The sequence below is a fragment of the Mus musculus genome, chromosome 6, assembly GCF_000001635.26.
Source record: "Mus musculus strain C57BL/6J chromosome 6, GRCm38.p6 C57BL/6J".
In the NCBI taxonomy this organism is placed as follows: Eukaryota; Metazoa; Chordata; class Mammalia; order Rodentia; family Muridae; genus Mus; species Mus musculus.
Genome location: NC_000072.6, coordinates 125,656,961 through 125,671,288, shown reverse-complemented (window position 1 = coordinate 125,671,288; position 14,328 = coordinate 125,656,961). Strand labels below are relative to the sequence as shown.

General features: G+C 46.6%; 1 protein-coding gene across 2 annotated transcripts in view; it reads right to left on the bottom strand.

The window, feature by feature from the left end:
* Vwf (Von Willebrand factor) overlaps positions 1 to 14,328 on the bottom strand; it is a 133,732-nt gene that overhangs the window by 15,391 nt on the left and 104,013 nt on the right. For both annotated transcript variants that reach the window (NM_011708.4, XM_006505918.4), the window contains 7 exons: positions 13,948 to 14,289; positions 12,374 to 12,573; positions 8,222 to 8,324; positions 7,711 to 7,785; positions 6,091 to 6,195; positions 4,505 to 4,710; positions 3,669 to 3,818 (listed from right to left, as the gene is read on the bottom strand). In NM_011708.4, the coding sequence (NP_035838.3) occupies positions 3,669 to 3,818; positions 4,505 to 4,710; positions 6,091 to 6,195; positions 7,711 to 7,785; positions 8,222 to 8,324; positions 12,374 to 12,573; positions 13,948 to 14,289 (1,181 nt within the window). The remainder of the gene's footprint in view (positions 1 to 3,668; positions 3,819 to 4,504; positions 4,711 to 6,090; positions 6,196 to 7,710; positions 7,786 to 8,221; positions 8,325 to 12,373; positions 12,574 to 13,947; positions 14,290 to 14,328) is intronic.

Genomic DNA, 14,328 nt, shown 5'->3' with positions numbered 1-14,328 from the left:
AGGTTTCAGTTACACTGGCCTAGAATGGGCCCTGGGCTCTAAGTCAGCACACATAAGCCTTTGCTGGTTTCAGTGAGTTGGAGAGCTATGGGCAACTCTGCTTCCTATGTTGGCCCTTTGTTTCCCAGTGACACGTACAAAGAAGATCTGTCATTCTTCTTCCTCCTGATAAGTATCATGAGTGACTAAAACATTATCCTGTACCTTATTGACAATGGGCCACATGTATGACAGTGGCTGCATAAAATTATGATGGAAACAGGCACAGTGCTACCTGCCTGTAATCCCAGGACTCATGAGGCTGAGACAGAAGGATCACAAGTTAGAGGCCAGCTTGGGCAACATAGTGAAACATGTCTCAGAAAACAAGTGGATTATAATGGAGCTATAAAAAAAAAAATCCTGTCCACTAGCATCCTAAGATAATAGCATAGTACATTATCCTCACTCTTGTCATTGCTGCTGTAAACAGACCTAATACACAGACGTAAAAGAGTAGTATACACAACTACTATCACATGTAGAACATGATAAATGTCTATACTAGTATTCTGTGTACACACAATACACTCACCATTACTTTAGAATGTAATCCTACTACTTGTAAAAATAAAAATAAAAAAGTTTTGGAAGATAGAAAATAAATCATCATATCCCGCAGGAAATAATCTCATGCATCTGGTGATTAATATGGCTTTAGGGTACATCAGGAGACCTGTAGAATGACTAACATATACACCATCTAAGTTTGTATAAATGCAACCTGTCATGTTCTCACAACTATGAAGTCACTCAATAGCACACTTCTCAAAATGGATCCTGGCCATGATGCACTGCCACAGATGTGACAAGAAAAAAAGGAATATCACACAACCATGCTGCCTTCCTATCCACCACACCCTTAATTTCTAGAAGGTGCCTCTATATCTTTCCCACAGATTATTTTGTTATAGATGCCGGAAATGCATTCTATCCTTTGCAGTCAAAATTCCCCACTGAAACAAAATATAAGAAAGAACCCTAACTGTTCAAAGTGCAGAAAATAAAAGACTATGGAAGCCCCCCACCCTCAAGGACCCCTTCATTGAGTGCTTCTCCTCTCTGAGGCTCAGAGGTCTTCATGGAAGAATAGGCAGAAACACTGTAAGAGCCAGAGGCAGTTGATAACATTCAGGAAACTGTTGGTTTTTTTTTTTTTCAGACACAACAGGAAAGTTGCACATATGAACTTATAGCAATTCTGACAGCATGCACAAATCCTGCTCAAGCTCTTGACAGACAAAATCCCTTCATAGAGTGGCATGGTGGACACAAAATCCCACCAGTAGCTGGACTAGTGGTATTTGGTAGCTGTTGAGAGAATAGAGTCCATTTTCTCTAATAATATGTCACCCCTGGTAGGTTGACCCCACTCCCAAGACAGTAATTGAATGACACAAACTCAATGGGAAAAGGAAAAGGAGGAGAAAAAGAAAAAGAAGGAGGGGGGCAGGAGGAGGAAGAGGAGGAGGGGGGCAGGAGGAGGAAGAGGAGGAGGGGGGCAGGAGGAGGAGGAGGGATACACTATGAAATCCTTAAAGAATTAGCAAAAATTAAAAATGAACTCCAACATCACTCTAATTACTTGATAGCAAGTTACTGCTATTTCTGCCAATGGTCAGTAGAATGAAGTGGAGACCAAAGGACTTTAAAGCTGAGTATTACCAAAAAGGCCTTTGTGGCTTCCACAGCATCCTCTCCAAAGACATCAGGATCTCCACGCGTCCCACTGTAGGTAGGACAGCAGGGAAGCAGAGTGGGTCTCCCAAAGCCCACACTTCTGCCATCATCCACACAGCCCAGACAGCTTCAAGAGTGTGGCCTTCCCTCCTGTGGATGCTGAGAGCAGCAACTGCGGGTGCCCACACTTGTATACTGCGCAGTTCTGCTTTAACGTGACCATAGGCCCATTTAAATGTAGGGATGACACAGGCTCAAGCCTGTGAGCCTTATTTGACCCACATTTATCCCTAAAGATAGATGCTCTCCCTTCTTCTAGAGTCTGAGCAGTCCTCAGCTAGAGCAGGGTGGCTTAGGGGAAGGCCAGCACACATTCAATCTGGGGAGCACAGGTCACGTTTTCTAGACCTAAAATTGTAAACATGGACTGAAAATTGTCAGTCTGTATGGAAGCACTGTCATGCATTGCAACAGGAACAATCACAGAAGATTCAGTGTGTGTGTCAGATTCAGGACTGGCTGCAGCGGTGTCCAAGGGAGGAAGAGAGAACAGAAATAGAGACGATGCCTTCCTGTGTCTCTGCTTAAACCAGCATGGACTTAAAGCCATACAACAGCCATACCCATTAGCCAAGGATAGACCACAGAAGGGGGGGGGGCAACCTTTTTCTCTCACTTCTTCCCTTTTACCCAACCTGCTGTGCTCTATATCTGAACATCCATGTGTTGAAGACTTGGTCCTCATGCACCAGTGTTTGAAAGTGGGGTCTTAGGGAGGTAATTGGGTCATGAGGGCTCCAACTCTCTCAACAGATTAAACCATGGGGTTTTTTGCTTAGCTGGATATTAGAAGGCATGAAAACTTCAGGAAACACAGCCTAGTTAGAAGAAATCCCTTGAAAGGCCTATGCTATATTTTTTTTGGAATTTTTTCTAGATATGTCTTTAATCTTATCAGATATATTTTCCATGTAAATCTTCAATTTTATCAGAAAATTTTCTACATACATCTTGATTTTTTCAGAAATATTTTCTTTTTTTTATATTTATTTAGTTATTATTAGATACTTTCTTTATATACATTTCAAATGCTATTCCGAAAGTTCCCTATACCCTCCCTCTGCCCTGCTCCCCTACCCACCCCCTCCCACTTCTTGGCCCTGGCATTCCCCTGTACTGGGGCATATAAAGTTTGCAATACAAAGGAACCCCTCTTCCCTGTGATGGCCGACTATGCCATCTTCTGCTACAAATGCAGCTAGAGATATGAGCTCTGGGGGTACTGGTTAGTTCATATTGTTGTTCTACCTATAGGGTTGCAGACCCCTTCAGCTCCTTGGGTGTTTTCTCTAGCTTCTCTATTGGGGGGCCCTGTGTTCGATCTTATAGATGACTGTGAACATCCACTTCTGTATTTGCCAGGCACTGGCATAGCCTCATACAAGACAGCTATAACACGGTCCCTTCAGCAAACTCTTTCTGGCATATGCAATAGTGTCTGGGTTTGGTGGCTGATTATGGGATGGATCCCCATGTGGGGTAGTCTCTGGATAGTCCATCCTTTCATCTTAGCTCCAAACTTTGTCTCTGTAACTCCTTCCATGGGTATTTTGTTCCCTATTCTAAGGAGGAATGAAGTATCCACCCATTGGTCTTCCCTCTTCTTGATTTTCTTGTGTTTTCTATGCTATATTCTTATTTGCTCTCATATTCGTGCTCTCTCTCTCTCTCTCTCTCTCTCTCTCTCTCTCCCTCCAGCTCTCTGTTTTCCCTTTTCCTCTCACCTTTTGCCCCCTCCCTTTCAATATAGATAAGTATGTAGATAGTTAAATGCTCTTCCTCCCTTCCTCCCTCCCTCCCTCACCCCCTCCCTCCCCCACCCCAACACTCCTCCCTCTCTTCCCTACCCAATGGCTCTATGCAGCACCCAACCCTTGTGCCTCACTTACTGGCTGACAGCTGTCTTCACAGGGCCTTTGAGAGCACTGGACCACACGCAGGCCCACGACAGTATCCTCCATGTCCGTACAGGTGCACGTGTCACAGCCCTCCTCCCAGAACTGGCCCACAGGGTAGACGGTGCCTCGGTGGACACAAACCTGGTGACAACAAGGCTTCTGAGGATAAGCTCATTGGGGCTGTTTACTCAAGTGGTCAGTGACACCCATGGCATGGAAGATGCTTAGGAGGAGCAGCCATATCCCCAACACACTCCAAGTCAATCATGGTGGGTCTCTCCTCTTTAGACTGCTGTTTGTATCTTACTGTTTGGATTTATAGACTAATGCAATACATGCTAACAAGATCAGAAGTGAGGACTGTGTTCTACATACATGCAGTGCGCCTAACATAATACTAGTCTGTTAAAACATAGTAGTAGTTTGGGTGGGTGGGTGGGTGGGTGGGTGGGTGGGTAAGCCGGTGGATGGATGCATAGATTCACAGATGCATGGTTGGATTCATGGATGAACGGACAGCAATGAACAAATGGTTAAACTATTAAACACTCTCTAAATAATCCTTGCAATCACAGTGTCTCTTTGGCTAACCTTGTTAAAGCCATACACTGACTGTAACCTGAGCACCTAGCCATTGTTAATACGCAGTAGAGTCACTGTCAATAACTCCTGAGTTCATGAAACTTCCGTGTGGGTGAGACAGAATATTGACTGCCCACCTACCTATCCCCCTCACCCTTGGTTGGGGGAGGTGGGCTGAACGTTCATATCCTCTGTGAGGAGTAATGAATGAGCCATCATCACATCCAGAGTTGGGCAGTGCCTACCTTGTCAGGGAGACAGGTGGTCGTGGTGCAGCCACAGTCATTGGTAGTGGCTGAGGCCAGGTAGCCAAGTGGGCAGCTCAGCGTGGAGTTGACACAGCTGCAAGCACACTCGTATTCATCACAGCACTGGGTCTTCCGGAGAGTGGGTGTCCGGTGAGGGGGGCAGGAGGGTGGGGACACTCTTTTGCACTCTTCTTTCCTGCAGGCTGGGGAGGACACAGGTGATACCCTCAATCCTGCCACACTAAGGACTGTCCTCCACTTGTGCTTCTAAGTGTATGCCTGTGACAGAATCCTTAGACCTCTAATAATAAGTCAGGCATGCACATGCGCACATGCAGCCGGCTCAGCAGCTATAGAGCATTTAGAATACCAAAAAAACAAACAAACAAACAAACAAAAAACAGTCATTCTTCCAAAGGCAACATCAACAAAGAGAAAAGCAAGGTTAGAAATTCTTATAGAGAAGGGGAGGCCGTTCAACCCCTGTACTAGCATCTCCAGGAACACATAGACAAGGCAGGATCCTCCCAGCTACTGACTCTGAGCAATGCCAGACACAGAATCTCTACATCCCAGAGGGACCTAGATATGCCATGACTGGTTTAGCAGGTTACACAATCCTATCCCCACCCAAAGTGCCGCAAACAACGCCCCTCAATCTTACCATCTCTAACGATGTAAAAATGAAAGGCTATCCGCAACGCTGTCCCGACCACAGTGCTGTTGTAGAAATGCTAAAGTCCACTCCTGCATCCTGCACCTGATTCCAACTGCCTTATGATGTGCCTCCTCCTCCCCCAACTGCATCAAGGAACTCAAGTGCGGTTACCAAAGTAGGCATCCAAGAAGACCCCTGGCCTTGAAATGGACTCTTGGTAACTAAATACAGAATCCCATGTCTTGCTGCGCCTAATTTTAGCCCACCTCCTTGCTAAAAATATATTTTATGGTTAAATACATAAACCTACAGTGGAAAACACCAAACACCTATGTTTGAAAATAAGGTTCAGTGATGAAGACAAGCAAGGTACCATGTCTTCCCCTCGGTGGCAGAGGGGACGAGGGGAACAAATAACTAGAGAGTTTGAAGTCTAACTGCCTGAGCCCCGACAGCTGCTTTGTGTTTGTCTGTTTGCTCGTTATTATTATAGATATTTTGTCTGCATGGATATCTGTGCAACACATGGATGTCTGGTGTCTACAGAGGCCAGGAGAGGATGTTAGGTCCCCTGGAACAGGAATTGCAGACAGTTGTGAGACACCGTGTGGATGCTGGGAGTTGAACTTCAGTCTTCTAGAAGAGGAGCTACCTCTTCATCACCCTTATCTGTGTCTTAATGTACCCCCAAAATGGCATGGCTGCAGCTGTGTCCACACTAGTAGACCTGCAGCAGATATAGCCAGGGCAGTCAGAGGACTCAAGTAGGTATGACCTTAAGCCTTCTTTCCAAATGTACCCTGAACCTAGGTTCAGGTAGCTGAGGAGAGAAATGAAACTGTCCTGATCCCCCTAAACAGAAGAGGACTTGCCAAAACCAGGAGAGAGTGACCCCACCCACAGCTCTCTCCCACAGTGGCCTTACCACAGGTAAAGGTGGGTCTGCATTCTCCAGGGTTGGTCAGGGTTGGCTGGAGCCCTCCTTCACACGGAGGCACTGGAGGCAAGTTGCAGTTGAACAGGTCACACACTGGGGGTCAAGAAAAAGAGGTGCATGTAGGTGAGGTTACTCTCGTGTTGCTTGTCAGTGAGAGCCTCATGCTCTCTCCTGTGGAATTTTACAATTTTAGGGGGATAGTGACAGCCAATACAAGTGGATGGAGATTAGACATGAGAGAGGGGTGACACATTAGATGGATGGTGTCCATCTGTCTAATGGACAGATAAATGGGTAGGAATGGAAGGAAGGAAGGAAGGGAGGGAGGGAGGGAGGGAGGGAGGGAGGGAGGGAGGGAGGAAGGAAGGAAGGAAGTGGATAGGAGGTAGGTGCATGGAAGACAGATGATTGGTGGCTAGGGGAGTAGATACTTAGATACACAGGAGGAAGATAGGTAGATAGATAGATAGATAGATAGATAGATAGATAGATAGATAGATAGATAGATAGACAGACAGACAGATCATGGATGACAGATGTCAAGTTACCTTCACACTGACTATGCTCCTAAGTATGTTGTCATTTACAAAGACTTGTAGCTTTCGGCTAAGTCTGAACCTTCTAGACCTCAGCTTCCCCTTCCGTACAGTGGAAATGCACCAGGTTACCCCAAGTTACTTACCAGGCTAGCTCAAGGATCTCATGAACTTATGAAAATGCAGTCCCTGGCATATTACAGAAATTTAAATTTGTCTATAAGCTGGAAGACTGGACCTAAATGACCAACCCCCTGCCCCAGTTTTCTCTACTGCCAATATTCAGAGACCTGCTTGACAAATCTGTTCTCAAACCAGACTGAACCCCCCATATGGGTTGTGTTGATATCTGATAAATTGCATCAGCATAAATCAACTTCCTAGAACCCTGGCTTCCTTTCTAGTTCCTTGGCCTCTCCCATGGTCTCCCCACTCTCCCTGGAAGATCTGCCTTTGGAGAATAAATTAATAAACACGCTTGGTGGACAGGATGAGAATGTCATTAGCTCCCTGTCATGAAGCAACTCCACCTTCTCTGAACTCTCTGAGTCATGCTGTCACACCACACACACACACACACACACACACACACACACACACACACACACCGTTCCACATACAGCAGCTTGCTGAAGGCCTGAATGTTGCTTTCCCCATGGCAAGTATCCTCAAACTCTTACAGGAAACATCTTCTGGTAGCATGAAATTTTCTTCAGCAAATCTCTGCAGCTCCACCAATCCCCTCACCAAGCTACCATTGCTCTTACACCTCACATTTAAAGCTACTTTGTTAGAAGCTAGGTTCGTTGTTGTTGTTGTTGTTGTTGCTTTTGTTTTGGTTTTTGTTTTGGAATGTTTTTCTTTTAGTCCAGGGAGCCCTTTCCTGCCTTCTTTTGCACACCCTGTGACTAGGGAGTGTTCTAGAGTACCTGTGGTCTGACCCACGTGGGGCTAGCCTGGGCTCTATGATAGTTTGACCCACGTGGGGCTGACCTGGGCTCTATGACCGTCTGACCCACACGGGCTAGCCTGGGCTCTGGACCCTGGAGGAATTTGCTGAGTAGACACATACCACACTCATACTCTGGGCAGCACAGGTTTGTGCTCTGCTTGAGGCGAGCCACTTCACATGGGCCACACGTGGGAGCTAGAAGAGAAGAATAGCCATGAAACTCAGAAAAAAATCAAGTATGGTCTAGACTAGAGAAGGTTCTCAAAGTTCTCACTCACTGATAGCCAGCATGGACCCTAACTAGGACTTTCATAGCATCTGGACTATGGGACCGGGATCAAATGCTGGCTAAAGCAAATCTTCACATTGGGTCTTTCTACATCTCAGCTTAGCTTTCAGAAGACTCTGAGTCTGACGCAAGCATTGGGGTGGAAGGACAGAGGTACATCTGAAAGTTCCTACACCAGGTACCAAAAAGAGACTCTTGATTGCAGCAAGCAGAAATGTGGTCTCAAGAAGAAAAACACCTCCATGGGGCCTTTATTTGGATTGGTCTGTTATGTGTATGACTGGTGGCTGAAGACCCACAGAGTCCTTCTTCCACCAGGGACACCAGGCAGAGAAGACTCACCTCGGGCTGTGGGACACGGCTGGGCAGTGCAGTTAATCTTTCTCCCACTGAGGCACATACAGATCTGACAGGGCTGATGGTCTGGGACCCAGGTCTCCAGGAACTGAGGGAGAAACAAGTCTAAGCAGCCATACCGGACACTCTGGTTGGAGCCTGGGATCATGCAAGTCAGTACTCCAGCCAAGAGGGCCTGGCTTGCACTCCTGAGGGCCTGGACATAGGGGATCAGACAGTGGGTCAAAGGCCCTGTGGCAGCTTTGCCAGTTGTGTTGCTTGTAACAGGACCCTGCATCAGAAAGAAACATGTTAAAAAGACAAAGCTGCTGACTATAAGTAGGGTAGAGGAGAGGAAGACCAGAAGAAGAAAACCACCAAAAAAGCATAATGGAAGGCATGGTGGCGGGTGTCTACCTGTAATTCCAGCAACAGGAAACATGGGTGGCAGGATCTGAAGTTTTAGGCTAACCTGGGCAAAGAAAAAGAAGAAAGGAGGAGGAGGAAGGAGAGGAGGAAGAAGAGGAGGAAGGGGAGGTGGAAGAGGAGGAGGAGGAAGGGGAGGTGGAGGAGGAAGAGGAGGAGGAGGAGAAGGAGAAGAAGGAGGAGGAGGAGGAGGAGGAGGAGGAGGAGAAGAAGAAGAAGAAGAAGAAGAAGAAGAAGAAGAAGAGGAGGAGGAGGAGGAGGAGGAGGAGGAGGAGGAGGAGGAGGAGGAGGAGGAAGGATGGAAGGAAGGAAGGAAGGAAGGAAGAAAGAAAGAAAGAAAGAAAGAAAGAAAGAAAGAAAGAAAGAAAGAAAGAAAGAAGGAAGAGGAGGAAAAGGAGGAGGAGGAGGAAGAAAAAGAAGGAGGAGGAGGAAGAAAAAGGAGGAGGAGGGGAGGAGAAAGAAGAAAGAAGAAAGTGGGGAGCGCAGAGAAATGGAAACAAAAACAAACAAACAAAAACAATTAAAAAAAAAAAAACCAAGGCAGCTGCAGCTGCTATTTCAGGCCGAGGCCTGGGGTCCCTGGGAAGGCACACAGAGCACTGGCTCCCTTCTGGGGCAGGAAGCTGAGAGTGACAGCTGGAAAGGCCTGCTCTGTTTTGATTTTCTTTTTTCTGTTTTCTCTCTAAATGTGGGCCTCAGGTACCTAAAGAATAAGACTTTTTTTTTTTTTTTTTTAAATCAGAAAGTGTGCTGATAAGCAGTAGCGTTAACCTGCCTCCCACTAAGGCACGTGCAGAACTGGCACGGCTGATGGTCTGGAATCAGAAAGATACCACCCCCAAAAGGGTGCTCAACTTCCTTTGATAGGAATTCCCACCTTCCTGGGAAGCTTTACCCAAGCACCCCCAAGGCGGGACTCAGAATCAACTGCCCCGTGTCGCCACAGGCCTGACTGTGCAGCAAACATGCCAGCAGGGGGCGCTGCTACATAGGCCCAAATTGCTTGCAGGCAGAACTGTAGAGATTTCCAGATGAAGGCTCAGGAGAACAGGTATAAGAATAGCTGGAGTTCGAGATTAAATAAAGGGCCCAAAAGAACAGCCTACAGAGAGTATGGTGTAGGAAAACTTGAGTGTTCAAGGCCAGCCAAAAGACACAAGGATGTCTCCATACACCACCCACCAGTATCTGGAAGCTTTGGTACACGGTGTCAAAGAAACGCAGCTCCTAGCCTGAGCTGGAGTCTCATAGTCTCAGAGGTGCCTGGCAATGGGCTCCAGGGTAAGGGGTGTGTGTCCCCCTATGCTGAAGTGGGACTCTGAACAGTGCCACTCCAGCTGCGGCTCCCTTGAGAGGCCCACAGCCTGTGCGGGACTCCAGACCCCATCTGATCCAGCTACGAAAGCCCACATCTCCACAGTGCGTTTTGTAAAACAAACAAGAGCTATGGAAACTGGTAAATATTTTTCCTTTTCCCGGGGTATAACAGATTTAAGCCCTGGTTATTTCCCTGAAGGAAGATTTTCTGGGCTTTCTTTTTCAGTCTAAAAATTCATTTAATGGAAATGTTCTTCATATTAGATTCTCATTCTTTCTCTGCTTTCAAGCGACGCTGGGAACGCAGGTGGCTGGATAAGCGCTTGTTTTCTCCCATTTAAACTCTATTTTCTGAATAACTAAAACCGGCTGTGTTCTCTCGTCAGAGGTTTTGATTAATTCTATACTTGATTTAAAAGAAAAAAAAAAAAGAACCTGCTCTTATGTCCAAACTAGTGCAGTACTTGGACAGATTCCGTAATGCAACTCATGTGCCTGCTCCAATTTGTCGTGCTGAAGGTGACGAAAACAGAAAAGGAGAGACAGTCAGACGTGGGGAGGGGGGTGTTGAGCACACAATAAAATTCACACATTTCCTGCCTTTGGGACCTACAGACATCTGACACTCACAGAGCCTGGAACAGTCTAGAGTGAGCTTCTCAGCCCAGGAGGCCAGGGGAGAGGGCAAGCCCATCTCTACCTTCAGAGTGGAGGAAGTGTGTCGCCCTTCCGGCAGCTCGGAATAACCACTAGGTGTTAACACCACAGATAAACACAATTGCATCATCCGGGCCCTGCAGGAACCCGGGAGCCATGAGAATCAGGGAGGAAAATGTTAGGTTTTGCCAACTCCATTGGGAATCTTATGTCCAGGTACCCAGTTACTTTGGCAATGGGAAATATGATGGAGGACATTTCTTCCTTACTCACTTATTCACAGTAAGAGAAACGAGGGGGGCTTCACTGAGGTGAAGCTCAATAGCTCACCTAAAGCAAGTGGTCCCACCCAGTCAGTAATGTTATCAGATGCCCATGCTCATATCAGTGCCCAGTCAGAGCCGTGCTTAGCTAGCAGTTCCTACTGAGGTCCATGGCAGGGCTGGGATGATACAAGATACCCTGGTGCTGTCACCAGCAGTCCCATTACATGATCCGTGCCACACGAAGCTTGGGCTTCTCGTCCACTAACCATATATGATGTGTGATAATGACCCTACAGGGATTTGGAGAAAATCAAAAATGATCTATTTCCTGGCTTACAAAGTCATGGACCAAACAAGATAGCTACTGTGACTATTGTTTTGTTTGCTCTCTTTGACTGGCTAGTTTTACCACAAGGTCTACTAGAGACTACAGTGGTAAGCCACCCCACCTGGTGCATTAAGGGGGAAAGGTTCTCCCTGGTGCAGATAGATATGTTAGGTCTAGAGGGAAAACTGCCTTTACTGGAAGCCAAAGAGGCTCCTATATCTACTGTGCTTGGTGATGTCACTGGACAGGACTACTGGGCACTTAACCTTGTAAGTATAGATGCTATCAATGTGGGTGAGAGAAGACTACCATTATGGACCAATGGGAGAGGTTAGTGAATATCCTTTGGAAGAGCTCTCATGAGCTCCCAGAAAGCTAAGAGAATTGGTGGTGCAATGATTTCCAGGCAAATTATCATAGTAACAATGCAGTAAAGACCCTTTTGAACAACAGAAAGTGCAAGGTCTTTGGAGTTACGCTGAGCCTTGAATTCTGAATCCAGTGTCCAAACCCAACTACAAGCTGGGTCCACAGGAAAGTTAACTGAGCTTGGTCCCTTAAAGATTTTCTATATTTAGAAGCAATGTAGATTAAGGTACCATCTTCTGGTAGAACCTGAGTTCGAGGGATGTTTTATACATACACACACACACACACACACACTTCATAATCAAATATATCAAAGAAGAAAAAAAACCTTCTGAAACATTTGCATGACATTAGTCCATTAAAAGCAGTGAGGACTCCTGCAATGGAGAAAGATCCTGAACTATTTAACTGTGCACTTTAAACTCACTTGGCCACAGGTGATTATAAATGCTCTGGAGAACAGAATCTTTAGGGAACATGGAGATAATATACAAAGTACCAAGGATGTCTGAAAAATGGCGGATACTGGCTTATAATACACAATTCTCTCCTTCCCTCCTGGGTTCCTATATCACTCAACATGAGTGAGCAAAACTCATATTAATGGTGCTCTAACAATCTGGTGTTTGATGCCACAGCTAATGCATGGGAGACCAGGATCTGAACTCGGATCTGTCTGAATCCAATGCTGCTACGCACGCTGCCTCCCTATCCATCGGTGATTCCCTAAGAGTCGCCCCTGCTGTGGAAAGGGGGAGAGGCTGACCCACTGAGAAAGAGAAGCCAGACTCCTACCTGATGTCGAACTCCATCCTCGCCAACACACTGAGTGCAGGCCTCCTCGGGGACACAGCTGCCTTCCAGAAAAACTTGGTGTTGGGGACAGAAGCAGCCTTCTGAGGGATGGTCCCCACAGAAGCTAGTGTTCCCATCGCAGTGCCGAGGGCAGCCACGCTCACAGTGGTTATACACCAGGGACGGTGGGCATGACATAGCTGAAGACAGAGAATGAAGTCACTCTCAATGGCCTATAGCAGCCAGAAGCACAAGAAGGGCAGCCAACACCTGACAAACTTGCTAGAGCAGACATGACCAGTTTTCCCCAGCATTCACCCTTCCATCTTCCACCATACTAGAATACAGCCCCGGCATACAGACAGCCACTCAGTATAAGGAATGCAGTGCTTAAGTCCTTTGTGCTTAAGTGCAACCACATGACTAAGTTCTGACCAACTGACTAGAAGAAGGTGGCCATATCCTATGGGTGGGTTCCAGGAATCTGTTTTATTTTTAAAAGAAAACTGTGCCTCCTTTCTGTACTGCTGTTTGGACCCTGCACTTCATACCTAGAGCTCTGATCACCTAAACAACAAGAATCCCTACTTCTCTGCTACTTGCAGCCAAATCTAATCGCAACCACTTAGGGGAATGTCCTGATGCTCTTCCTATGGACTACAGACCTAGCTGAGGCTTTAAGGATCCTCTTAAATAAGACTCCGTGGTGATGACGAAAGGCCTTGGAAGAGAAACTATAGAGCAATTCCCCTCTCACATTATTACCTGGCTTGGCAAACTCCCTCCCACACAGTGGTTTCCAAAGATCTAGAACACAGGGTTTTTCCCTGTGTACACAGTAAACGGTAGAGACACACACAAAGCAAATAAACATAGAGGATGCTTTCCACAATGCAGAAAGCAACCTTTGCCCCTTGGTCTGCAGGCAGACGGAGTAGGAGCAACACCATCCACAAGGACATAAAACCCAAGAACCCAAAAAATGGCTGAGGGGCAGGAGCGGAGTAGTCCAGGTCTTTTGCTCTACTCTGCCAAAATTGAGGTGCATGGAGACTAAGAGAATAGCCAATCACTAAATGAGCTGCCCAAGTCCTCAGCCAATCACTAGATAAACCGCCCAAGTCCTCAGCTCCAGGTCAAAAAGGCTAAGAACTCTGTGATGGTGGACTCTAAGATACACAGGTATAAAAGGTCTACACTAGCTTTCCCATCTGTAAATGAGCAGTTCTGAGGAGTCAAAGGGCAAAATGCCACTCCCCACTTCAAGATCCTGCCCAATGGATGTTCACTTGGCAGCTTAGAAGGATTTCAAATTCTCTTACTGGTTACACAACACTTAGCTGATGTCTACCTGTGTCTAAAACATCGAATCCCAACTATTTGAATATAAAAGTTCTGCATTTGGAGGGCTTCTATATTTGCAATCTCTTTTGATCCTAACTTGGTGATTCCTAATAGGAAATACAGGGATTTTTTTATCTTCATTAGGCAGATGAGACTCTGTAGACCAGAGAGCGTGAGCGGGCCAATACTTGGTTTGTCTCCAAGGTTTAGGGGAACATGTAGGCACTCACCACAGAAATCAGTTGTCCTCCAATCAACACAGACCCCACTGGTCCGACAGAGATGGGCGTAAGAAGCAATCACCTCACACACTCGCTCCTGGTGGCAACTGTCTTGCTGGCAGATGGTATGGAATGTGGCTGGAGCGATGACCTTGTGGCATTCAGCAAACGACGCTGAGAGGAGGACCTGGCAGTGGGAGCTGTCAGAGACGGGACACTGCTCCTCGGGAACAGCCTGGCATGTGTACCCTGGCTGCTGCACCGTCCATTCCTGGACAAGCCTTTTCCAGTCTGTGGTGACCGTGCCATCTCGCAACGTGAAGTCATTGGCCCCGTTTTCATCACAGATTCCTGGAGCAGCAACAACAAAAAGACAGCAGTGGCAAAGAG